This window comes from Pteropus medius, unplaced genomic scaffold (genome assembly GCF_902729225.1).
Source record: "Pteropus medius unplaced genomic scaffold, Ma_sr-lr_union100, whole genome shotgun sequence".
Classification (NCBI taxonomy): domain Eukaryota; kingdom Metazoa; phylum Chordata; class Mammalia; order Chiroptera; family Pteropodidae; genus Pteropus; species Pteropus medius.
In genome coordinates this window covers 15310497-15338407 of record NW_024342467.1, presented here as the reverse complement: position 1 = coordinate 15338407, position 27911 = coordinate 15310497, and the positions used below count along the sequence as shown (strand labels likewise).

Sequence of the window (27911 nt, the reverse complement as noted above, 5' to 3'; positions counted from 1 at the left end):
CTAAATGCTTCTTTCTCATTATGGGATTCATTTTGGCTTTAGCCTTAAAGAGGAGTGATTGATGTATTCATCATCTATTATAGAAACGATGCTGCTGAGAATATTTAAAATGTAGACAATGAAAGACCATTGAGTCATGAACCAGGTACTGTGTGTGTGCATATGTGTGTGTATGTGCGTGTTCTTGAGTGTATGTGTGTGTTCTTGAGTGTGTCCCTTTTTCTCTTCTTCTCCATCTTCCCTTCTTGTCATATAAGATTATACACACTGGTGGCCCTCATATTATTTACTTACAGCAGATGTAAGGACTTCCAGAATTTCCTCAGAAAAGGAAGTCTTGTTTCTAGTACAGAAAATGATTGAGAAGTTAGGGGCTTGGAAAATAAGGTATAAAAATGCCTTATTTTAATTTTTAAGAAAAAAATTGGACTTCTTTTGAACCAAAACTCTTTTCTACACTGGAGCCTGAAGCTCCCAGCTCCATCAGAGTCCCGCCATTGAATCCTAAGAAACGTCTGTGAACCAGTAACGCGTTTTCTCTGGGGATTTCATTACTGAAAGGGCTCATTAGGAAAGACATTAAAATACGAATTACCTCATAAACTATTTAGTTGTGTACCCAGCGGGAGTGTGTACTTACTAGGGACTGTGCTTTTCACAAATAGAACTAATCAATTAAGCTTCATTAGAAACTGAAGGGGTCTCAAAAAGATCGAATAAGTCAGGGACAAACTACAAAAGGACTTGACAGGAAAAAGCCATCTTCTAAAACGCAACTGCTAAAGTTAATTAGCAGCTTTTGGGTAGAGTGGGAAATTCAAATTTTCCTGTCTCCGGCCAGAATCTCCTCAGGTCCAGCAGCACCTAGATCCGAGCTCCTCACAACTTAAAGGATCTCACAGAACTGCAGCTTTGCATGTAGGAAGTCTGAGGCGAGCCCAAGAACTTGCATCTCCAACAAGCTGCCACACAGTGCCGAAGCTGCAGGTTCACAGACCCCACAATGAGCAAGCATCAAGGCCTCAGATTATTGTAAGTTCGCTACAAGACTCACCTCAAGTAGCCTTCGTGGTGTTAAAATGGGCTGCCACAGACCGATGCCACATTGAACATGATTTGTCTTGTTTTCCTTCATGGTGTGATAGAATGAGAAAATTGTAGGCAGACTCTCTTTATAACTGAGCATTCTTTCCCTGCATGTTACTAGAGAATTTAATTTTGCTAATATAAATGGCGACACTTTCAAGTAACACGATAAAAAGGGGGCCCATTGTAAAATTAGCTCTGTCTCTCCTTAAGAGACCATCTTCTAGCACATTTTTAATAAGGTGAACGGGTAGAGATGGCTCCCCCACTTCCTCGAAATGAGGAAATTTTCACGTCAAGGCACTGAGCTAGCATGGAGCTGGACTTCCCACGGGAGTGCTCATGCAGGCTCTCGGAGGAAGCAGGTATTCTTAGGCAAAAGAGAGGAGGTGAAGTGTCCTGTGTAGCATGAAAATATTAATCCTGAAAGCCTTAGACTGAGCTATCCTTGCTGGTCTTTTAGAAAACAGCGGAGTTCACTATGTCACTACTCATGTCACTTCTTGAAGAAAAACATCAGCGTTGCTTCAGGCGTCAGATCAGTCACTGCAGGGGGAGGGAAGGAAAGTTCTCTTCTGTCTAGACAGCACCAAGCCAATTGCTAGGGCAGCAGCTTGCTCTGGCAGTGTGGACACATCTGCTCTGGGCCACGAGCCTCTGCTCTGCCAGAGCAGAAACGAGTTTCTTGAGTTCAAGACACAGGTAACAGCCATGCACAGAGATGGGGAGGTACCTGCTCCTTCTCAGCTCTCAGGATAGAGCTGGGCCCTGTGTGTAGGGTCGTGGCACCAATACAATACCAAAGCCCTGGGCACAGGCTGGGGCAGGGGGCACCGACCCCCTCCCCAAATTCCACATTGTTCTCTACGCCATCGAGCACGGGGCTGAGAATATGGCCAAATACGAGTGAGTATCCTGTTGGGTTATGAATGTAGAGAGTGGCACACGGACCTCGAAACCTATTCCTGGTTCAGTGGCTGTCGCTAACCACAAGGTAAGGACTCAGGAGCCATGTTCCCTTCCTGACCCTGTGAGCAATCACACTCTCAGTCTGCTTCTGAGAACACTTAAATTGCCAGAACGTGGTTGAAGGGCTACCTAAATATGACATATAGACAGCTTTCACCTTCCTCTGAAGAAGTGCTGGGACTATGGTGAGGCAGAGAGGTTCCCAGGGCACAAGATTTAAGGGGATACTCACTCTCAGAGTCATGCGAATGCAAAGGCATCACTTGCATAAGCCTGGGAGTGAGCGCTTTCTTCAGTTTGCACCCTGGCACCTCTCTCGACTCACCCTAGTCTTAGTCCTGCTTTCAAGCTCCAGAAATGGACCAATCTGCAGGCTACTGTGCTTGTCAAGGGGACAGCTCCTCATTGGAGAGGCCAACCCAGCACTTTCAGGCTTTACAGATTCTCACAGAACTTCCGCTGGAATTCAAGACCTAATTTTGCAAAGGCATATCATCATGGTGTCCTGGTGTCCGGGTTTTGGTGAAGAAGATTGTAAGATTATGGTAACCTTCATATTGCTTTTAGAAACTGTTATGGGCTGAATTCCCCACCCTACCCTGCCCCCTCCCCAGCCAATTCATGTTGAAATCCTAACCCCCAGAATCTCTACACGTGACTATATTTGGAGATAGGGTCTTTAAAGAGGTAAAGTAAAATGAAGTCATATGGGTGGGCTCTAAACCAATGTGACTGGTGTCTTTACAAGAAGTGGCGATTAGGACACAGACTCACAGAGGAGGACCATGAGAAGACACAGGGAGAAGGTGGCCACTGCAAGCCAAAGAGAGAGGTCTGGAACAGAGCCTTCCCCCGTAGTTCTCCATACAAACCAACGCTGCTGACACCGTGATCTTGGACTTGTAGCCTCCAGAATTGTGAAACAATAAATTTCCGTTGTTTAAACTGCCCAGCCTGTGGTACTTTGTTATGGCAGCTCTAACAAACCAATACAGACACAAATAGTTTCCTACATGTTCTAATGCCCACTTCTCTGGTTTTTAATTTTTTCAAAAATGGCCTTGGTCACTATGGACAACTGGCTGTAGCATCGTAGGGTCTACACTGTCATCCAAGTCTCAATTCTCATGTAGTGAAAGCAAAGTGAGAAAAAGCAATAGTCTGTGATATTGATGGAAAATTCCCTAAGTATGTCATTATAAGGGTATGAGGGTTGGAGGGGTAGAAACATGTTTCCAGGAATCATAGATACAGTTTCCAGGTGGACAAAAATGTTAGAAAATGTAAGTTTCATCAATGATGAGGAGGAAATCTCTGTCTGAGATGAAATAAACATACAGAATCGCTTCAATTAGTTCAGCCCTTACAGAGGGAAGATTTAATCTTTCTCTATCACTCCTGTCTCTGGTTTTGATGCTAAAAAGAATCAATCAATCAATTGCTCTAACATCAAAAAGTCACACTCTATCAGTCGAATGTGAGAATGGCACACTGTGGCTCTTTTTAAGAGCTATGAAAATGTCAGTATCTTAAACTGGTAGGAGATGCATACCTTTGCTAATGATGAATGCCAGGGACACTGACTGCCATGGTTACATGATCATCAGTTCTCTGGCTTCTAAATCCAGTAATAGTGTGGAATGGCCATAATGGAGCTCCCAGTAATAGAAGAAGAGAAAGTTCAAGACATCCTTAATTCCAGAGTACTGAGCTGTCACTTTAAATAGTAATACATCTTGACCAGTGAAAAAGTTCACTCTACAAAGGCTGTACCAGGGGTTTGCTCCCCTCAGAGGGGAATGTGTTTCCTTTTCTTGCCACTGAAGCCCAGGTGGCTGCCTCCACAGCAAATAAAAAGCGTTGTCCCCAGGGACGGTGGGAGGGGAGTTCTGTCCCATATTCCTCCATTCCTCTCTCAGCACATGTAGATGGACTCTTTCAGATACAGCATGGAATAAAAGGCTTTTGTGGGCAGCCCTGAGAAAGTAACCATCGCTGACCTCTCTTGTGGGGAAAACTGTGTTTTGAGTTCTGAATGACTGACTTTTAAACACCCTTTGGGAACAGTGCTCCTGTGTGACAGGCCTGCCTCCAACAGAATTGTTTGCAGAAGATCCACCTTGGAGTTCCACAGGCAACGCTGCAACCTTTTTGAAATGTGCTCAACCCCACGGCACGCTGGAAGCTCAACACCTTTGAGTCAAGTAGAAATCAGTTCATTTTACGAGTGTGTAGAAAACCCACTGTGTGGGTCCTCGGTCTTGAGAAGCTGAAAGCATATAGTCCAGATAGAACATTGGCCTTTTAAATTTCTTTGGCCTGAATAAATATCAAACCACATTTAACTAAATTTTAGAAATGACATTCCAAGTGATAATGAGGGGAAAAACATTATTTTCTCCCAAACCATTCATGCCATTTTTCCAATTGCCTTTTTGTTTCCTATAGAGATAGACATATGGAAGGGTTTTCTACTGGAAAAGGATGAAGAAGCAAGCTCGGGTTATCCCATTTCAAAGGGGATTTTAAATAATGCTCTGAAAAACTTGGTTTTCTTTTCTATTGATTTCACCTGCCATTTTATACCATTTCTAAAGATGTGGTTTCAGCCTGAGTTTCAGCACACTTTAATTTTATTAAGGAGACCTTTCTCTGTCACCTCCTTGAATCCTTGTCTTCCTGGATGACAGAAAGAAATCCTTCAAACAGATTTCTGTGACTGGCGTTTCTCACGCAACGAAATACATCATAATCCTAGAAATAGCAGGGCAAGTGGCTTTTGTGATAAGCAAAACTTCAATTGCATTTTGTAGACACTTCCAGCAAAGGAAAAAAACCAAACAGAAAGAGAAGTGTCATTATCTGTAACTTCAGGGAATAAATGGCCAGGGATGAGTTTTATGAGGTCCAATTGCACAATTCAGAGAATAAAATTTATATATGTACGTAGTCATTTACAGATATTTTCATTGGATCTGCCTAAGTCATCTGCTCCATAACTGGCCTAGAACTGTTTCAAGCTCTCTCACCTATTGGCATATAAAAGCTGCTTTTACAGAAATCTCTAGTTTCCAGCCTACATATCAGCCAGTGATTTGCATAATCCTTAATACTTCCCTCCCCAATCCTCTTTTCAGCCACCTAATGCAAACAAGATCTGGCTCAAGCTTCCCTCAACTAATCCATGCTAACACCATTGAGAAGGGAGACTATTCCATGTAAGTTGGCACAGCCGAATAAGCACCCCATTGTATAATCGGCAGTCTTAGTAGAAAGACATTAATGAACACGCCAGTGGGGAGAGCCCTCGGCTTCTCAGCTGCTTGCTGGACCCCAACACCGGAAGAACTTTGTGAAACTTAAATGTATTTTTGTTCAACCAAGGTAAAGAATTTAACTCCACTTCCTTGTTTCAGATCTGACAGCTCTTCAAGACTCAGATCAAAAGCAACAACTTCACAAAGACCAAAGACTGGCCTGACCCTCCAATTCTCTTCCTGACACCCAATAATCAGTCCCTCGTCTGCATTCGAAGTGTAGTTTCTTGGTAATTTTTTATGACTCCTCCTTTCCTATATGAATGTAAGTTATTTAGAGGCTGATACTATGTCTTATGCACCTTTGCAAAATCCGCAGCTGTGGCATAAACAATAAATGCTCCCTGAATACATGCATGCATGCATGCATACATACACACATTTTAAAAATAAAATTTTAAGCGTTTTCATGCTATTTCTTCCCCAGCATCTCCGGGCTTCAGTTAACTGTTTATTCTCCCTGAAAAATCTTCCCCTCCCATCCTTCCTACCTGCCTAGACCAGAGCTGCTGAATAGAAATGTCTGTGATAATGAAAATGTTCCTTATCTGCGCTGTCCAATCCGGCAGCCACTGGTCCCATGTGGTTATTGAGCACTTGAAATGTGACTAGGGCAACTCAGAACTAAATTTTAAATTTTATTTAATTTTAATGCATTTAAAATTTAAACAGTCAGTGGCTATTGTATTGGAGAACATAAGAGCTGGACTCATCTGAAGGCCACTCAGGAGGTCTCATCTCCATTCACCACGAAGGCAGATAAGGCACATACTTTGTTCTTGTCTTTACCATAACAGTTGTCACAACTCGCTAAGTTGTCTATTTATCGGATTTCCTCAATGGACTGTAAGTTCCTCAAGGCTTGAGTTATGTCTTATTCACAGTTTTATCCCCAAACCAAGTCTAATATCGGCATTTGGGAGGTGCTCGATAAAGATTTTTTGAATGAAAGGGTGAATAAATGAACTGAGAGTTCAGTGGACTGATAGAGACATTTCTTCCTATGTAATAAATTTATAAAACAGATCTCCTGGAACCAAGTGAGCTGAGAACTAAGAGATGAATGGTGGTGATGTGACAATTTATCTTTGTGTAAGGAACAAGCATAGTTCTTTAGCTTAAATTTTCTTATAAATTCAGGCCCTGTCTCTGCATAACTGGAACTTAGGAACGACTCACTTATAGACCCTCAGCCATTAAGCCATGACTCTGTCCAGACTTGCTCTTTAAGAAAATTCCCAGGAGATAAAGTTCACTGCAATGATAGAGTGAGATAAACATGCTGTGATCCCATGTTCTCGCATACCCCATACTGGTCTACAGAACAGCTGAACTCATTCATCAGATTTGCAAATAATCAGGGCTTCACACTCTGTTATCATGGGTATGGCTGTTCCAAAGGGTTTGCTGGCAAAGAATCTTCTTTACCATGTCCCAGAGACCCAACCACCTCCATCCAAGGGACGACGGAGGTTTCTCTCCTTCACCAGCGTTTCTTCCAAGCCCACTTACAGAGCATAAGGGAAGCTCTCATTCGAACCAATAATGATCCTAGGTGTTTTGGAAAAAAATAAATGCCAAATGTTGGCATGGCACCGCTCATGTCATGTTAGGGTACCTAGTAGAGTCTCATGGCTAGACGGAGTCCAAATATTTGTATAATTTAAAGTAATTTGTACAGACATAGTAAAAGTCTATTTTAGGTAATGGAATTTCATATATATTCCTTGGTGAGCCTTTCGTCTTTTGTGTAATTTTAGCCCTAATTTTTAACGTTAAAATATTCAATGTTATAAAATGTTTTCATTTTCATGTTTGTGAACTAACAGACTGTACTAGAGCAAGTGTTTGAAATTCTAAAATATGATGCAGGGAACTATTTTTTTAAATAAGTTTTTAATTATTTAAAAACTTTTTTAAAGTCATTTTTTAATGTATTTCAATTACTCGGTGAATTCAAAGTAACAGCTGTATAACTCCCATGGGTTTCTATACCCAAGTCTCTATAAAGAGCACAGTAATTTAGTGCATTAATCAAAACTAGGAGTTGAATTCTACACTGAGTCCACCATAACTTTGTTGAAAGATTAAAGGTAGGGTACTTAATCTCTCTTAGTCTCAGTTTTCTCTTCTATGAGACTCTGAACTTTGTAGAAGTACTTTTTAACCAAAGCATAGCTGCTAAAAAAATCTTAGTTTTAGATGTACAACATAGTGATTCAACTTTTAAATGCCTTACGAAATGATCACCATTATAAGTCTAGCAACCACCTGTTACCACACAAAGTTATTACAATATTATTGACTATATTCCCCATGCTAACAGTCCCCGACCTTTGTGGCACCAGGGACCGGTGTTCCTATGAGAATCTAATCCCTGATGATCTGAAGTGGAGCTGAGGCGGTGATGCCAGTGCTGGGGAGCGGCTGCAGATACAGATGGAGCTCCCTCACCTGCCGCTCACCTCTAGCTATGTGGCCCAGTTCCTAACAGGCCACGGACTGGTATCAGTCCATGGTCCAAGGGCTAGAGGCCCCTGCCCTATGCTGTATATTATACCCATACAAGTATGTTTTAAATATCATGAATTAAACCAATAAAAGAAAGAGAAGTATCTTAAGAAGCAGGGGAAAAGAGAGAGAGAGAGAGAGAGCCAGGTACTGTGCCAAATGATTTCCTTGTTATTACCTCATTTAATCCTCAAAATCATTCTGTAAGAGAGGCTCTACCATTATCCCCATTTTATAGATGAGAAAAAGAGGAACAGAGAGGGTAAGCAACCAGGTTGTGCAGCTAGGTTTTGAAGCCAGGCAGTCTGTTCTCAACCATGCCTCATTCTGTTTCTCAAAATCAAACAAACAAACAAACACCCCACCTTATTCTTAATTCCAGTTGAAAGCGTGGCTCCTATAAGAGGTTAGCCTGACAGTCTATGAGAAAAGTATGAAAATGTTCTATATATCTCAGAATATGAGCTGGCAGTCATTATCAATATTACTGCTGAAGATGTAGAGACTTAGTATTTTCCAATTTAATATTCTAGTTTTAAAAGATTAAAAAATAACCTTCTAATTCCATGACCTATAGTAATTCGAGCTTCTGCTGGGTGGGGCACAGATTTGAAGTGCACTTGCTACACAGCTCTGGATGAGAATATGACAGTCAGTCCGGCCCTCCACTCACAGTCTGGATTGTAATTTGGTTTCGTTCTCTGCTTGTTGCCTTGAGTGCAGGTAAATGACGTGCTACATGCATGGGTTTGAGAATTCACCGCGATGACAGGCAAAACCTGTAGGAATGTCAGGGGCCTACTGTTTAATAAAAAGGATGCTTGGTACAGAGCTGACACTACTGATAAATATTTGCCAATTGTCACTGCTTCTATGCGTCCACCCCTACTAGAATCCGGTCACAACATTGTTTTCAGGTTGCCAAAGCAAATACCCAGCACGGAAGGGTCAGATCGCAGAGCTGGGTTCAAGCCCCTGGTCTGCCATTTGCTAACTGAGCAACCTTGAGCACTGTCCTTTGTACATCAGTTGATTTGCCTGTGAAAACAGGGATGCCTACCTCGCAGGACCATTGTGAGGAATAAATAAGGTAACATGTGTCAATGCCTCATCTAAGTGCTTGACACACAGTTCCTCACTGCATCTTCACTACATGGAAATCATACAACAACATAGCCCACGATTAGCACTCGATACATGTTTGGTATTATTACATAATTAATGACTCATATTCGTTCATTTGACAGATATTTTTTCCCAACGATATGTTAAGATTCACAGCCCTCCCCTCAGGGAGTCTAAGTACTAGTAAGGAGGTTACAGTCTGGTTTACAGAAGACTTACTTGACCTTAAAATAATACTCTATTAATGGCACATCGTGAGAAAGCAGGGTTCTTTGGAAATGACAATAATGCTAGGAAAAATAGGAGGCAGCAGGAAGAGAGGCAGACCAAATAGGAGATGGACCGGCTCCATGAAAGAAACCATAGGCGTGAGTCTGCAGGAGGTGAGCGGGGCTGCTGAGGACAGGACACTGTGGCTGTCACTCATTCACAGGGTCGCCAGGAGTCAGACTCAACGGCACGGAACAACAACATCATCACCTCATGGGACTTAAGCGTGTTCATATTTCCTGTTTAACTTTCTTGCTGGAGAATGGATTCAGCTGCATTTAACTGCCAGGAATGATAAGTTTAATCAATATAAATCCATATACTTACATAGTGACTGCTGAAATAAAAATGGTCAGGGGTTGATTTCTCACAGGAGCAGGATTCATATAATCCTACCTCGGGTAATTGTGAAAGACACAAATATATCTCAAGTTTATTTAAGATACTCAGGTATATTTAAGTACACAAAGGCTAAGTTAGATAAACACAGAAAATATGGAAGAGCCATATTTATATTCCTAGAGAAGCTAATACTTTTACACTAAATATGTTGAATAACTATAAAAATCAGAAAGCTTAAGAAGATTAAAAAAAAAAAACAACCAAAATACTATGCTTCCAAGCAAAAGAGTCACGTAAACAAAATAAAACAACACACTAAAAATATTTTTAAGTATGCATTTAGTCTTAGAAACAAACATATAATTAGTAAAGTAAGGTAGTAAAGCCAGCTAATTAATAAGAATTTGAAAAATTTCTGTAGAGGGAGGATAACCTGCTGTTATCATTTGTTTCCTGGATTCTAACCCCAATTAAGAAAAATTTCCTTAAAGTACAGAAATGTATCAAAAAAGAAAGTTAAGTGGCCAAAAAAATAGAGAAAAAGATGTGCAACGTTACCCATAAGGTAACAAATGAAACAAAACCTGGCAAAGATTTTGTTACAAATGATAATGCTGTAAGATCAATATCTCCCTTTATTACAGGTACGAATGAAAATTAGTATAAATTTTATGAAATTTGGCAGTATATATACAAAGTCCTTAAAATGTTTTTTGACATGATAATTCTAATTCTGGGAATCTATCCTAAGGAAATAATCAAAGATTTAATTAATTTCAGATCAGTATTTTTATAATTAAAAGGTTATTCCTAGTAGAGAAAATTTAAGAATCCATAAATAGAGATAGGAAACAGTTAAATTTTTTTATGTGATACCCATAGGATGAACTTTTCAATTATTTAAGTGTTTTCAAAAGATATTTAATGATATGGGAAAATGTGAATAATATCATGTGAAAGTTTTCAAAAGCAGGATATAAACGGAATATTTAGTATAAACCCAATTTTTATGTATTACATATATGAACAGGAAATAAAAGACAAAGAATACTTTCATTTTAACATATCTCCCGAAGTTTGCCGCTGTACAGTTGACCCTTAAGCAACACAAGCCTGAATTGCGTGGGTCCCTTTACAGACAATATTTTTCAATAAATATACAGTCAGCCCTCCAAATTTCCAGGTTTTGCATCCATGGATTCAACCAATCCCAGACTGAAAATACTAGTTTGGTAGTATTGATCCCGTCTGATCTCGGAAGCTAAGCAGGGTTGGGCCTGGTTAGTACTTGGACGGGAGACTACCTAGGAAGACCAGGTGCTGTAGGTGTAAAAAATAAAAAATAAGGGATAGTAAGCTGACAAGGTCCTTGCAATCTGTGAGGTCAACCAAGGGTTGCCTCGCCTAAAAAAAAAAAAAATACTATTTTGGATTGCAGTGTAGAATCTGTGTACAGAGAGTGCAGACTTAAGTTATACGCTGATTTTCGAATGCATGCAGAGGTCAGTGTCTCCAAGCCATATTGTTCAAGGGTCAAGTGTCGACTAATTTTGGACCCAAACTACATTAGAATCCTAAGTTTGTGTATTTTTTTTAAAAAGTGCTAAAGTCTTGAGCCTGCAGCAAGGAATTTCAATACTGAAGCATCAAAGCATCTTGAAATAAAGCTATCGCATCTTCAGGCGGTGCCACCCCGCAGGTTCAGAAGCATCATGCAAGGGCTTCTCTGCAGAGCTGCACTTGGCTGCACAGAGCCCCCAGGCACTGATGTAGGGATCTGGAAAATCGTGGGAAGGATTCTCACCTGCTCAAATATCTCTCTCACCTACTTGTCATGGGTCTTGAAATTCTGCCATTGGTAAATCAATCATCTGAGTTGAGTTCTACCCTATTGCTGTTCCTTTAAAAAAAAAAACTTAGTGTAGGGTTACATATCAAGACGCAGTAACACCTCCATCTAAATTAGTTTATCAGACTTTCCTTCCTTCATTCTATCAACAAACATTTACCAGGCACCTAGAATGTGCAGGACAGATGCCAACCTGGGGACATGGAGCTGAATCGAACTGACCTCTGTGTGCAAGGGGTTCACAGGTTGGCAGCGAGGCAGGTACATAGACAATAACACGTCATAAAGCTCTACAAGGAAGAGATATATAAGGTACAAATGGAGTCTAACCTAGCAGAAGATATAACTGAGGAGGTTGAGAAGACTTCACAGGAAAGGTACATTTGAGCTGAATCTTGCAAAAAAAATAAATAAATTAAGTGTAGTCTGTGGAAGCAAAGGGAACAGGATAGGACAGGCAAGGCAGCCAGAGAGAGCAAGAAGCCCTCAGGAAGATGCCAGGCTCCAGGAAGGGTCTTTCGGAGAGGGGCCATGACGTGTGGAGATGAAGTGGCTAGAAGGGACACAGGACCGGACTAAAGCCTCTAGTACCATGAAAACAAGGGCCATTCCCGTGAGGAGGTGCCAAAGGGGAAGAGGACGTTCCAGGAAAGGGTGTAATGAAACCCTTGCCAACTCTGGAATTCTCACTCCTCTTGCACTTCAGAGCCTGGCTCTCTATGGAAACCAGGTTGCTGCCTCCCCTCTCTGGCTGCACGTTTAATCTCTAGGATCCAAGGCCACGGTTGCACGAAGATCTCATCCTCCTTAAACACATCATCTGTTCTGGTGACTGCAAATACTGTTTTGAAATAAAAATGCTCGATGTTTACTTTCATTGTTTGGGACGGAACTATTCTGAGAACCTAATGATTCATTTTATTCCTACTAAGGCAAATACAACAACCACATAGTACCACATAGTATCACTGCTAGCTTTTCACACTAACGGGGATAAAAAAAAGGTAATTTCAAGAGGATAACAAGGGAAAAGATATTCTTTGTTAGTTTTAGACTTGAAGACTGGATTCTCCCTTTTATTTTTTAAGACAAGAAAAATATCAAATCTTTAGGAAAACTTTACCTCCTCTATCTGTCCCCAATGTCCCACTTTTCACCCCCTCAAGACATGAATTTTCTGACAGACTTTTGGTATGTCGCACATGAAAAACCAAATCAAGGCAGAGCCATCATCCCAAAGTGAAAAGCAAACTTTCATTATTAGTTGTGCTGGCAAAAATCTTGGAAAGTGTAAGCTACATAAATTCCAAGAAAAAGACCGAAATATCTCTCTCTAAAGCAGAACTTCCCTGTAACTAGATTTGTAAAATTTCCTTTTTTTTTTTTTCCTAGCTATTCCGACACAAGCTGAACTTATTTTCACAATGTTCCAAAGCAGACAGGAACACGCGCGCACACACGTACACAAATACACAAAGAAGACGTGCCCGAAAACTGTCTGAGGGGCATGTCCCAAACCAAGCTATGTGTGGTGTCCTTGCCCAAACGCATCTGACGTCGGGCTTGGGAACATTACACAAACACAAAAACAAAACACGGCAATACGCGTGCTGGGCTGGATGACAGAGGCAGCGAGCAAATTTTGGGATTGTATTTCACCTGTTGCCATGGTTACCAAAACAGGGGCGGATACTGACAGAAAGAGAAAGAAATAAAACCGGGAAGACAATGAGTCCTAGGAGAGCGTCTGAATGTGTGTATGAGGAGCCGCTGATGAGGATGGAGCAGGGAGAGCCAAGAGAAGAGATGTGATGGGAAGGGACATATCAATACTCCTTTGTCCTGCGTGAGCAGCGAGCTGGGTCACCACTCCACACCGGCACAACACACATCTCCAAAACCCCAAGTAAGATCCACGCAACCCCAAAATAAACAGTGATGAGACATGGGAAGTTTAGTCTTGCTTGGTGGCAGGCAAAATTAATGCAGCTTGTTCTAGGTGCCAAGAGATGAAATACACTCAGTGTGTAATAGATGACGAATAAGAATAGCTTAGTGTCTCGTGTCAAGATCTCCAGTCTCAGAAAGAATTACAGAGAATGGGGCTCATTCCTGCAGGCAAATCTGACGATTAGGTTCAATTCACAGTTGATGTAAAAGGGGGAAAAAAGCTGATTGACCCTCTTCTACCCCAGCTATTTTGTCTCGTTGCTAACCAACCCGCAGAAAACGCTCAGGAAACACCCCCCGGAGAAAGTTTGCTATCCAAGCAACGAGCAGATGACTTTCTCTGTCAATTCCGGACTAGCAAACACATGGAGAGTGACATTCTATAAACCCAAAACCCAGAATCTGCGTTCTAATTCCCCTTCTTCTGCTAATTGGTTATGTGACCTTGGACAAGTTATTAACTTGAGCTTCAGGCCTTTGTTTTACAAAGAAAAGGATTTTGCTAAAATAATTCCTGGGCTTCTTTCCCACTTTGGAATTTGGTGACTCAGAGACAATTGAGAATCTCTCAAATTCTCGTTTTCAAAACAAATATAATCAAATGTATAATCCTACGTATTTGGAGTTTTGAGCCACACATGGAACATAAATTCCGGAGGAATTCTATTCTGTAGAAATATAAACAGATGGTTGCTAGCTCTTTCAATGATCTTATAATCTAATCATCCACATTTTATTAAAAAGTTAAACTTTTTACAGTTTAAATGAGCAAAGTGGCCATGGTATATGGTATATGGAAGCTTATACCTCCAGCCAACAGAAAGACTTGAAGCTTCTCTTCGCTCTTAGAGAAGTGTTGTTGCTTAAGTTCTTCAATAATAATAGCTAAGCTCAAATTCGGCACTTGTCTTGGCCAGACAGAAATATGAATCAGCCTTCTCTCCAGTGTTTAGTCGATGAGGACTAGAGAATCGAAGAGGCATAAACTAATACACAGCTGGGCCTGGGCTATACATGTGAGCCTCGTCTTTATACCACTGATTTTAATTTTTATAAGAAACTGCTTACCACGGGGACACCAGAGACAGCGTGATATAGTAGAAACAGTACAAAAATCAAATACTTGGGCTCAGGGCCTGGTTACACCACTGGATGATGCTAGAAAAGTCCCTTAACTTCTCTGTGTCTATAAAATAAGGATAGTAATATTTTCCTGTTGACCCTACCAGGTTGCTATGAGTCCTCAATGAGACAGTGTATCTGGAAGTGCTTTGCAATTTGGAAAGTGCTCAACGAACATAAACTCATAGTATGATCATCCCCATTGCTGGCAAAATAATACAGGATCAAGGGCCCAATGCCCAGGTTCACATCTCAGCACCGCATTTGACCAGCTTGTATGTTCTTCGCAAACTACCCAACCTCTGGGCTTATTCCTTTGTAAAATGAGATTACAATAGTATCTCCCTCACTGGAGTGTTGTGAGGATTAAATGAGATAATATATTGCAAGAGAGTATATTGCAATTTCTGCCATGTACACAAGTGATTGATTAATGTTATCAATTACTATTTTCTACCATGTTTTTAACAAGGCAAATTGTCATTTAAATGAGACCCAGCATACGCATTAGTGAGAGTGTAGATTTTTGCTGTTGCTGTCATAAAAATCTTACATAATTCCCATTCATCTGCATATTGAACAGTGGTATTTCACAGCAGTGAGGTAGGAGAATTCTCAAACGAGTGGCCACTTTGGTTCAGTCCATTGTTGTGTTTTGATCACTGGTTACAGGGACACATGGCTACTGGCACCATTCAAAAGTTAATGAGAGCTTCTTTAAAGTCAACAGCATTTCCTGCCTCACCACAAAGCTTCTGGGAAGCTGACAGCCTACTCATTCACCGCTTTCTTATTCCTAGACTTTTAGGAAGTGAAGCTGGGATGATTAAAGCAAATGGGCAAATCGAAGAACTACATTTCTCCAGAGTGCCAGGGAGATATTACCTGGAGACTGTCTTTTCATGTGTCTAAACTTTCCAGGCAACTCCATATGGAGCCAGGCTCCTCTGTGATTTATCTGTCGGACAGTGGGTGGCCAAGGGGCACCGTAGGCAAACAGTTATCCGGCTAGATAATTAGGGAGGGGAAAGGCAAACACAAACACACCCAGGTTGACATTCAAAACAAAGTGGAGATTTAACCATGATTGCTCACTATACCACCCCAGTTCTCATCTGCCAATCTGCCAGGGGGAAACCATGAGTCAAGAAAAAAAGTGCCGTTAGTAAATTATCAGTACAGCTGATGGAAACTGCAGAATTTTAGGTGGAAGAATGACGGCCTGAGCAGTGAGCCCAGCTTTATGTTTAAATGATGGCTCGATCTCCTTAAGTCTTTACCAGGTTTTGGTGTCCTCACTTGTAAAATGAGGAATTTGAGAAGATTTTTACTAAGTAGCCCCATCTTCAAAGGCCCCGCCTCTCCAATCTTTTTGTTTCTTTCATTCATTCATCAATACATATATTTATGTACACATTCAATAAACTGAAAACCTAACTGTGGATAAAGTATTGACAGTCGATGACCAAAATACAACACCTATCATCCATCACCATGGAAGAAACAGCATTTAGTATTGATCGCTCTCAGTTCCTGGGAGGGCAATGATATTCCAACTTCTGTTTTCTAAGGAACAGACATATCGTTTTTCTCTCAAGGTAAAAATATGACGGATGCTGTTTCTAGCTGGCTTTCAAAGAAAGCAAGTGTAGTCAGCTACTCTTTACAAGCTGATGACTTAGCTTAGCATTTATCTACTTTTATCCTCTCCTTCTCAGCCTCACTCTCGCCCCCTCCCCGCTCGATCCTCTACCCCCATTTCCACAGCTAGGGTTTGGTTCCTTCTCATAATTTTAATTCAACTCAATGCAGCTCAGTTAAATTCAGTTCTCATTCGTGGGGCCTTTCTCGGTACACGGAGCTTACACAATGCAAGGATTATCTTCGAGGAGTTTCTAATCAGTCAAGTGAGGAGAACGCATGTGAAAAAGAAATGTCAATATAAAAACTATGTTTGGATAAAGAGGCAGAGAAGCCGGACCAGTCAGTGAGGCCACAGAGCTCTGGTTAAACCGAGAGAGACGTTCCATATGACCACTCGCTCCTCAGCCTTTTTCCAAGTTCTCTTCAGGTTGGCACTATCCTTGCCATCTTTGTCTCCCATTTGTGTGTACATATAAACTAACCCCGAAGAATTTGATTTAATCTGATGGTTACTGATATCTAGAAGGTATATAATATTTTTAACTAAAGGATAAATGTCATGATGAGAAAGCTCTGTCACTGGAGTCTGCGATGTTAGCCTTTGCTAAGTGACGTGTCGTTGGGCCAGTATTTTTAACCTCTTGGAACCTCAGTTGCCCCAGCTATAAAATGGGGACAATACTCATGTCACGGTGTTGTCCTGAGGATGAAACCAAGTCACAGCTGCTGTACAGACCTTCTCCCTAGTATCAGGACTCCTAACACTTCACTAATCCTGTCTAAACTTAAGGTGAGACTTGGGCAGAATGGCCAGACTCCTCTCTGAGTAGTTTTTTATATGCCGCACTTCAATTTTAGGCAGTTTCTTTTTTAAAAAAAAAATTATTATTTTTTATTTTTATTTTTATTTTTATTTTTTTTTAGGTGAGGCAACCCTTGGTTGACCTCACAGATTGCAAGGACCTTGCCAGCTTATAATCTCTTATTTTTTTTTTTTATTTTTTATACTTACAGCACCTGGTCTTCCTAGGTGGTCTCCCATCCAAGTACTAACCAGGCCTGACCCTGCTAAGCTTCTGAGATCAGACAGGATCGGGCTTGTTCAGGGTGGCATGGCTGTAGACTAGGCAGTTTCAATATGGTAACAGTCACCTCATCACTAATGAGACATAAGATAGGTACACAGACAAGTTCCCCTGACTCCTTATTTAGCTTCCAACCCTAGTATGAGTTTACTAATAAATAAATAAATAAATAAATAAATAAATAAATAAATAAACAAACAAAGCCTCTTTCAAAGCTAGATAGAATTTGGTATAATTCTCACAAATAGAAATGAACACAAATCTACATAACTTTAACGACACCATATCCACATCACTGCAGAATCGCTGGCACGCAGCAGAGGCTGGAAATATGTCCCAATGTGATGTGTACTTCCCCTACCCCTTCTGCCTCTTCATCTCCTTTTCCATTTCTCTACGCTCATCCCCCTTCTTTCTCCTTCGAATGTTCAAACTGTTCACCAGGTATCCAGTGAATATTCTTTCCAGGTGGCCTCACTTTCACAGAAGATACTCAGCGATCCCAGAAACCTGGAAGGAAGAGCCTGTTGTTTTGGATGGTTAGAAAGGTGGGAGGCTCTCATGGCTTCAAGTCTGCTCTGACCTCAGACGACATCCGGCATGCATGTATTCACTGTGTCACTGTGAAGTCAAATGTCTGTTGGCTTAATTCTTCAGAAAAATGATCCACAAAACTAAATTATAAGTTGCCAGAATTATGAGAAAACCAGTTTGGACAGATGTGGTCACAGTACACTAAAGTCACTGCTTGATACTAATGTACATTAAGTCAAAAGAAGAACACACGTGCTTCTCGATTTAGGACGTCCCAGATTAATGCACCGTAGAGCTTACTGGGGACACAGATTTTGCTCTCTCCCACAAGAGAAAGGACCGATTTGGGGCAAGGACAATGGATATATTCCACTGAGCAATCGCTAGTCAGACAGCTTTTAACAAAGTTGTGCATTTAAAGAGATCCTGTCTAAAGCTTCTGTCCACCTTCAGGACCTCCAAGTTTCGCCAGAAATTCAAGATGAGAGCTTTTGTCAGTGGCCAAATAGGGAGTGTGAAGTGGACACTCTGACACCACTGTCCCCAGCAGAATAGGTCTGCAGTGTTGAGGTGCAGGCGACACCTCCCTGGCAGCTCTCTGGTTTCTTGTGTGCTCTGAGAACACACCCCACAGAGTGCATTCATCACAATAGCCCATGTGTGACCCTTGGAAAAGTCCTTGAAAACAGTGAAACGAGAGTCTTAGTTGAAATCTGGAATCCATTCCAGCCTTACACAGGAAGAAAATTAGGCGTAGAACAACAAAGCCCATAGTTCTGAGAAATCTGGGGAGGCTCTGGCTGACATTAAAATCACAGATTTTTTTTTCTTCACTATTTTGCATTTCATAAAAGCTTTTCATCTAAGCAACCCAAAGCTGCTAGAAAATACTGTACAGTTAAGAGACGGCAGGCACTGATTTCTCCAGTTAAATAATGCAAGCGGAATAAGAACAGAGAGATGCTGAGTAATGTAGTGAAAGCCACTTAACGCTTTTCCAAGCTACTAAGTAAATGTTAGTCTTCTAAAATATAAGTGGCCGATACCCCATTTTTCCCTTTGGGTTAATTTCTTGGTAATAATGAGATTAGGTATGAGTGAGAACCTGGGGTACAGAGAATAGCTGTGTTCCCTAAGCCCAACTCTCTCATAGAGTTCATTCACCCAGATATTATGGATCTGGAAATATTTATTCACTTAGAACATGAATCAGCAGAGTAGTGTGCTTGCTCAGTAAATTTAACTCAACAAACCGTTGTGGGGTAACGCTATTTTTAAAAATACAGACCAATTTCCTTTTGTCTCCAGCTGATATTATTCACTATTAATTGGCCATACCATATGTTTTTATTTTACACATATAAATAATTATAAACCCGTATGCCCTTTAGAAACATCTTCCTTTTTTTGCCAGCAAGAAGAAGGGTAGGACACTTCTGAGTCGAGTGCAGCATAAAACCCAGTGAAAATCAATTGGCAGGGAAGTTTGGTTTGGAATTGTCTTTCAGAATCTACCTCAAGTGTGTCTGGGAGGTCTCTCAAAAGGGATACAGACCCTGAACCAAACAAGGTGATTCAGAAATAATCCAGCTGGGGGTGCACCATCTGATGCCGAGACCCAGACACTTATTCATAACACATGAATAACTTAATTTTGTTTTTTTCTTAAGTACCTTCACAGTTCATTTTTTATTTTTCTTTAAAAAAAAAAAAAGTAAATGGCATTACTCTGGTCTCCAAAACAGATGCCAGTTTGAACTTTACTCTGCCAGCAAGTATTTGGTTTGGCTCTGCAGGGCTTGAGTTGAAAAAATATTTGCCGATTCCAAAAAGATTTAATGAGCTTTGCTGAAGATGCTGGTGCCATTTGGCACATCACAGGGACTGTGGCACAGCAAAGAGAACTCTCTTGACCACAGATTTTATTTGCCCAAGGTAGCCAACACTGGGAGTTCAGTTGCTTCCTTGGGTCACGAAGGTATAAGTCAAAGGGGTGAAGTTTCCAAGAGAAAGTGACCAAAGCAGACGTCAAAAAAAAAAAAAAAAACCCCACAAAAAACAAAAAACACACAAAAACACTCACAACTAACCAACTCGCCATTGAAAACGAAGTCACGGGGTCTTGATGGCTAATTTTCAGAACTGTCAAAAACATTCTCACTCCGGCCATCAGACACAGTCCCCAACGCTGTCAGTCAACAAACCAAATAAATATCCAACTTCCAGCAAAAGCTATCTGGGAGTATCAGATGCTAAAAACCTTTGCCGCAGTTTACTTTTGTCGTCATCGGATACCCTACTAATTGCAGCGTTAGAATTTAACGATACAAAAATTGAATGACCTGCTTCAAGCAGCTTCGCTAAATATAACCAGGAAATTTGCTTTCTATTGCAAAGTCGTACACGCATTCCTTTTTATTAATATTCAGTAGAACATAAATGCATGAATCTACCACTATGATTGGAAAAACTGAACTTACTGCACATAAGTCGCTGAAGGTTGTCACCTAAAATCATGTATTTCAGTAACAGTTGCAGTTACCCCGCAAGAAAACAAGGTTCTCTAATCCTTTCCAATCAATGTCACATCTGACAGCTATAACAAAAAATGCAGAGCATTTCCATAATAATGTGTGCTTAAAGGTCACTTGTATGTTTTCATGGATGTGGGGACAGGAAGACTGCCATTGAAATTGTGGCCACCTTGAAAAAGAGAAACTCTGGATTATTTTTAATTTCAGGCTATGAGCAAATATACGCATGCTTGGGTGTACCACACCTCAGCTTATACGGATCTCCCCCGAATTCTAAATGTCCCTTTCGTTAAGGCCACGTGCTCACCCAATGCTCATCATGTGATCATCTACGCCGAAATCCAGTAACAAATATCTTCAAAGAAAGAGCCAAGCTCTGCACCGCCTCTCCACAGAAAGACTTATTCACCGAAACAAAGACAGAGCCGCCTACCTGACTTAACCAAAATTTGGAAGTCAGAGTACAAATCAAAAAAAGTCATGAAATAACAAAAGGACGATTAGAACTGTTATTTACCATTTTGGCTTCTGAATGCATTGGCTGGACTTGGGGAGAAGCACAGGGGTTGCTGAGATTTGGACCTTGCATTCCCAGGAGGTTGGAGTTCACTGACATTTGTCTCTCCATCTAAGAGAAAGAAAAGCAACAGAATCAGAGGTCTGAGGAAGGCAGTCTGGGTCATGGACAAAGCTGCATTTCTCTTCCAAATGGATCCTTTAGAATTTCTTGAATAACTCTGGAGAAGCTTGTGGTTTGGTGAAGGGTGAGCAATGTGCTCCTGAGCCTTGAACCCAACCACATCAAAGAACCACCCAAAGCTGCACCTTCTGCAGGAGATGTTTCGTGCCAAAGAGAACGGCGCTGTCGTGTAGATCATTCCCAAACAAAAGTATAGGATATTTCCACTTTTGCAAGCACTTCGACTACCACGAATCATGCTTATTTCTATAACTAGAAAAAATAACATATGCATCGAAAGATGCTAGAAAGAAATGTAAGACACCAAATGGCTATTTCAGGTTATGGCTTTTCCCCCTCCCTAAATTTTATACAGAAACATAAACCAGTTTAGCAATAAGAAAAATAAAATTAATTTTAAAAGCAATGCTGGTGGATCCTCCTATCACTATTACTCATAAACACAATCAAAACGGTTCAGCGCAGGTATCTGAGCCTCTGCTTCTCGCTCATGTCCACCATCTACTCTGTTAACCTAGTCATGACTACCCAGCAGCAGTTTTAGGACTCACAGCGGGAGCAGGCCTTTGGGTAGGTGAAGAAAGTAGCTGAGGATACTGTACAACACGTGATCAACTGCTCTCACATTGTCCTGCTGGCCGGCCATTTCGTCTAGAATTAATATCATTCAAATACCTGCACTGAGTTCTGCAAAGCATTTTTGTCTCGAGGGTGTCCCTGTTAAAAAGTAAATCTAGCAAAATCTCTATTTTGGTCATGGAAGGGTGTGTCTGATTAATATTTTCTGTGGAGTAGAAAATGAGCACTTTTCAAAGAGCCAAAATAAAGCAAGTATACTTAACATTGAAATCATACAGAAAATAATCAGACTTTCCTCGGGGGGAAAAATAGATCCTTCGATGCAAGAGTTTTTCCATTTGCCAAATAGGGTGGAAATGAAAACAATGGTCGGAAATTTTAGTGAACCAGGTTTCTGCTCAGAGTTAGTCTAGGTAGTCTTGAAAAAAAAAACAGAATTCCTTATCACCCACTGAAATCTCACAGACAGGAATTGAGAGTGACAGTTGCACTAAATGACCCTTTAAGATCTCTGCCATTGTTGAGATTCTATGAGTGCAATTACCTCTGAGCCCAGCCCAGGGGTGAGTTGTAATCATGACACAATGTGTGGATTAGCAGAGATGCTGCTCAAATAATTGGAGGCCTCTCTCTGTCACTGAGAAGCACCATCAGCCTTACCCTGGCTTCAATCAGTTTCTCAGTTGTCTAGCAGTGTAGATTCGGGAAACTGTTTCAAAGGAGCTGTTTAAAAAACGAAATTTCTAGAGCACTCCAGCAAAATCTTTTGAGGCTTTATTAACTCAGTAAAGTAAAATATTCATGCTCATATCCCCCAAAATCTCCACCCAGCCTAAGAACTCTAATTTTTAAAATTATTTTTTTAAATCGTGGTAAAATAGACATAATATAAAATTTACTCTTTTAATTATTTTCGAGTGTGCCGTTCAGTGCCATTAACTGCATTCGTGTACTTTCCTTCTTAAGTCACGAAGATTGCTCTAAAACTTGTTTACTCCTTATCCCTCCCACTCCCAGAGGCTGGGGGACAGGAGACTCGTAGTAGCAACTGATCCTTTTTTCCAACTGCTGACTTTCTCCTAAAGGGAAATCAAGTCCAAGTAAGCTTTTGCTTTCAGTTTTCTGAAGGAGGATTGTTCAAAAGTACAAATGACTGTCCGGAGATTCTAAATGACAAGCCATCATGCTCTACAGAGAAGCACAGGTAGCCTGCTTGCAGCCTCTGGATCCACAGTCGGCCGTGCTTCCCACTTTTCAGAAAAATTACAGTCCGTGACTACTTCTACCCCGTGACTCACAAATTAAACAGAATATTGAAAACAGGATGATTTTCCAATCTAAAAAAAAAAAAAAAAGGCATCTTTGCATCGAAATGAGCAGAGGAGTCAGCAAGAGCCTCTTCAAAACAACTGTTTGGCGCTTTGTACTAATAAGGCTCGGTACCGTGAGCGTGGCTCTGAAGAGATGACGAAATAAGGGGTCATGTGGCTTTGCTGAGCACTAAGCAACGTTTAGCACTGTAGATCAAACATCGGGCAAAGGAGTTCACATTTCTTTGAGCTGCTTCTTCTCCCTTGAAACAAACTGGAAAAGAGGAGCTAAAAGGTCGACCGTTCTCTGCGGCTTTTACAATAATAAATGAGTGTTCATATAACCGAAGTATTTAAACATTTGAGTTTCAAGGTGGGATATCACAACCCAGCGAAATCCTTAAAGGCAACGTCTGTCTTGTTCTTCACCTCATCCCAGCATCCAGCACAGTACTTGGCCCATGGAAGGCGCTCAATGAAAGTGTGTAAAGTGAGTAGATGAGTAAATGAATGAATAAACAAATACATCATTTTGTTTTGGACCCAAGGCTTTGTGAAATGTGTGGCATGAGCGCATGCACTACAAATTGGTTAGGAATCTCATCTTCAACTAAGAACATATGGTCATCTTTTACACCCAGGGAACCATGGTTTCCTGGGGCAGAAACTAGAGGAAAACCCTGCTGGCGATGCCAAAATTATAGAGCAGGAGTTAGTGACTTGATAATGAGAAAGAAAAGGCCCAGATTTCTAAGGCCTAGAACTCTTAGGATACGCTTGGCAGAGATTTTCTATTGATTCTCATGAGTTACATTCATGTCACTCGAGACCTTGGTTTCCCCACCACAGCACTATTGACAATCTGGGCACAATAATTCTTTGCCGTGGGGGCTGTCCTGCGCATTGTAGAATATGTCACTGCATCCCTGGCCTCTACTCACTCGATGCCAGTTGCATCCCCCACCCCACCTCAGATGTGACAAGCAACAGTGTCTCCAGATATTGCCAAATATCCCCTCGGATACAAAATCGCCCCTCGTTAAGAATCACTGCTCTGGACCGACGCTATTGTCGTGGCCACGTCGGCAGCACTGATGTGGGGCTGGGAGCCTGTGGACGCAGCGACCTCCACCTTTCATCTGCGCTTGCTCTGTGCCGTGCACCTGGTCCTTCGTTTCCATTCTGAAGCATCGACAGGAGGTCAAGTTGGACGGTGAAGTAATGTGGTGGGAACCGGTGCCACACACCTTTTGTCTGGGCCCCAAGTGTCCTACCTTTGTCCCTGAGACTGGCACACGAATACACGTTAGAGCTATTAGGTGCCACTGTTATTGTTATTATTATTACTGTGAGTCCTGGCTAGATCGCTCACTGTCAATTTAAGGACACTCTGTAAATAGCCCAAACTGTAGACTTTGGAATGGTCATAAAACTCTGTGTTCCTAACAAATTCCATTCCCTGGACGTGGCAAATTTACTCGTCGCAAGTAGGAAGATGGGCTCACACCTCACAAGGGAATTACTGAAGGACAGGAAAGCCAGCAAGATGCCTAGGGACGGACAACTAGGCACTCACAGCCAATTGGCACACAGCTCAACTCTCCATCCAGAAGAAGCCATTTTCTTCCCAGTCAGCTTTTCCTTTACTCGTTCAAATGGGGCAAGACCCAGCGGAAGTGAGAAGCACTTACTGGCATCAAGACGGCGGAAGATCCTGGCATTGTAGGGTTGGGCAGGGTCCCGGGCATGGAGGCTGGCATGGGCTGTCTCTGTCTGTTGTGGAGATGTAGCAGAGAAGATAGAGAGCCTGGGACAGGCCTGGGGGGAAAAAAAGGAAAAAGAAAATATGATTCCTGATTCCGTGGGCAGGGGATTCACTGCCTGTTTCCCCGTGTCCAAAACCAGCCAGGACACCACCATTGCAGGCCAACAGAGCAGATCCTCTGATGGGAACCATGTAATTGAGGATATTAGGGAAATAATAACAAATAAAACGCAAGCCTGGCTTCCTTTGCTGCTTCCTAGCTAATACATCAAATGCCACTTCATTTCCTGACCTCTGTTATCTAACTGATGTCCAACAGACAACAAGCTGGTGAACCTCCTACAACCCCCACAATTTAGGAAAGAGACTTGGTGGCGGAATCCTGTGTTTACCGGGAAGTCTCTGCCCTCTGGAGGATCTTAGAGCCCGAGATCTGTACACATGTGTTTTATCCTCACTCCCCTACACCTCTGCCTGGAAGCCCTCCGGGCTTTGCTCTGGGTACGCTTTCACTATTCTGGATCTGCAGAGCCAACTTCATTCACAAACTCAACAGAAATCTATTTTGACTTTTTCTCTGTTCTCCACTGTGAGTGGAAGAGAACCAAAGCCAGCACACAAACGAAAGCAGCCGGATTGGGCTCACGGCCTCGTAGTGGGTCTTTCTCCAGCGAGCCCGGTGCTCAGCCCCCTTTCCAGTCCCTCATTCATAATGACTTAAGGTGTTAGGCTGTCGGACAGAAACCGGTTTTGGCCTGACCTGCAGGACTTGGGTCAGTATGCGTTCCTTGGGGGAGTACACGGTTTGAGCTTTTGCTTCAATTTGCCAGAAAAAAAAAATTTTAAGGGCCTTCAATTGATTTAATGAGCCAAGGAATGAGGGGCTGAGGGGAAAAGGGAGTGATTCGTGTTTATTAAAAATGGCAAACAAGTGACCTCCTTGGCTAAATTCTCAACCTCCTGATGCTTTTGCTCTGGGGAGCTATATAAATGTCAAACCATTAAGTTAAAGACTTAACAACAAGCAAATAAAACAAAACAAACAAACACGCCTCGGGACTCCTGAATTTGTATGATAAACTATCTAATCCTGAATGCCATGATAGAAATTAGTGCTTCCAAAATTAATGCATTTTCTAACATAAAAAAACCCTCCTCATGTTAAGTGCTGGGTGATGGTTGCAGACAGAGCAGTTCTGTGTAGGCCAACGCCTCCTTGTGCTTCAGGGAAAGACACCAGGGCCCTATCTCAGCAGCACGAGCCGCCTCTTCTTTGGAACTCTTTTGCCTCCCCTGGGTGATTCATGGGCAAGTGGGAGACTGAAATGGGCGGAAGAGGCCGACACGTTCTTTCACAACGCTGTTCTAATTCCAGAGAAGAGTAAGTTTCCCACCTTTCGCCTGACAGCTCCTTTGGAAATCTAGCTAGCTATCAGAATCGCACACATCAGAGAGGGATCAGTCATAAATTCGTCAATACTTAGGAAGTTGTATATATGAAAACATAAAAGAAAATAAAGGCTTTCCACAGAGTTTATATAGATGTACAAAATTACACCCAGTTTTTTTTTTTTAATAGAATGTGCGTATGAGTGGTTGCATAGGCTAATGTAAGGAGCTAGTAACAATGGAATGAGTGTTTTCCACAAAGCAGATGAAGTATTTCTTGACATGTTATTTCTTGACATGTGCCCTGGGGACCTCTGGAGTATGGATTAACAGCAAGGATTAGTAGGGCCTGTGAAAGCCCTTCAGCTTTTATAGTTCTAGGAAACTCCTTGTTGCAATTGCTCCAAAATTCTATAGTAGTTTGTAACTTCATTGAATCTTAAAGTCTCATCGCATTCAGAGGTAGATACCTCGCATCAGAGAGGTATCTCACCACACGGCTCACTCACCGGACAACATTTTTTTATATTCTCTAGTCTTAATGTTTCATTTGGGACACTTACTGAAAGTAGCTGTGTATAAAAGTATATGATGTTTAATGATGCTCAGTTCCTCTAAGTACCAGATTAATCATCTAAACGCCTCAGTTTCATAATGAGAAAGATTCATTGAGAGGATCCCTATGGATAGCTAATCATTCATCTACCCATTCACCCTTTCATCTATATATCTATCTATCCACATAGATACATAGATAGATGTGTCTACACACATCTATACCTGCATAAATACGTATAGAGTCACACATCTATATACACACATACATATAGACACATACGTCTATACATACATTACAAACATACATACAGCTTCCTGCCATATGTCTGTTCCCCTAGACATCCAGGGAAGTACTTCAATTATGGACAGTTAGGGACAAGCAAAATCTGTTATAGGAAAAACAACTAAGATTTCTTTTTATTATGTTGATTGGCGATATCATTTTCATGAACAAAGGGCAACATATTATCATCATTTATATTTTGTTTTCAACATGCCATCTTAATAAAAATAAAAATCTGGTTATCAGTTTTTATCGATGGATTCTTTTTTTAAAAAAAGAAACCAATTAAACAACTTAATGGTGATGCAAATGGAGATATAAAAGTAATTAACTTTAAAATGAGTTTTCATTCTTCCCATGACTATGGAGCACTCCCTGCTGTATAGTATAATTGAAGAATACATGTTTCATTTAATTCAATGTTCCTATTAGGTCAGTTACTTTCACACATGCATAAGTCTACTAGATTTTAAAATATCAAGTATTCTCTCATTAATTAAGAAAGCCTTTCACAGTACTGGGTTCACTTGGGATTATAATAACAATTACCTAATAATGCCGATCAGATTAATTAGCAATGTATACTTGGAAGGAAAAATGGTTAGAAAACCATGTATGTTTGGATTCTGAGTAATTTTGAATTATTGTTTTACACAGGTTCTATAAATAATTTCTTCAACCTCACCTACAAAACTAATAGAGTTTTCTAGGCTGATTGCTTTGGCTTTTAAAATTACAAAAACTGAAAGAAAAAAAAACAATCTCTGTCTATTCATCACTGAGTATACAAAAGACTAGAAAGAAGTAATTATGTAGTTTGGCCCAGGAAATAATCATTTGTCTAGAATAGTCAGACCCTTGAAGAAAGAGTGGTATCAGAATAATTGCATTAATTGTCTAATTCCCCTTGTGTATATAGAATTATTACTTAATACCTTGCACTTGCATAAAAACTTCTTATGCTGCATTTATGAACTGCTTTACATTTT

At 41.1% G+C, this 27911-nt stretch overlaps 1 protein-coding gene and 1 pseudogene across 4 annotated transcripts in view; both read right to left on the bottom strand.

The window, feature by feature from the left end:
- The window catches only part of CREB5 (cAMP responsive element binding protein 5), a 379921-nt gene that overhangs the window by 72196 nt on the left and 279814 nt on the right, over positions 1 to 27911 (bottom strand). For all 4 annotated transcript variants that reach the window (XM_039862624.1, XM_039862622.1, XM_039862623.1 and 1 more), the window contains 2 exons: positions 24619 to 24745; positions 20856 to 20966 (listed from right to left, as the gene is read on the bottom strand). In XM_039862624.1, coding sequence (XP_039718558.1) covers positions 20856 to 20966; positions 24619 to 24745 — 238 coding nt within the window. The remainder of the gene's footprint in view (positions 1 to 20855; positions 20967 to 24618; positions 24746 to 27911) is intronic.
- LOC120602566 (uncharacterized) lies at positions 17191 to 17309 on the bottom strand (annotated as a pseudogene).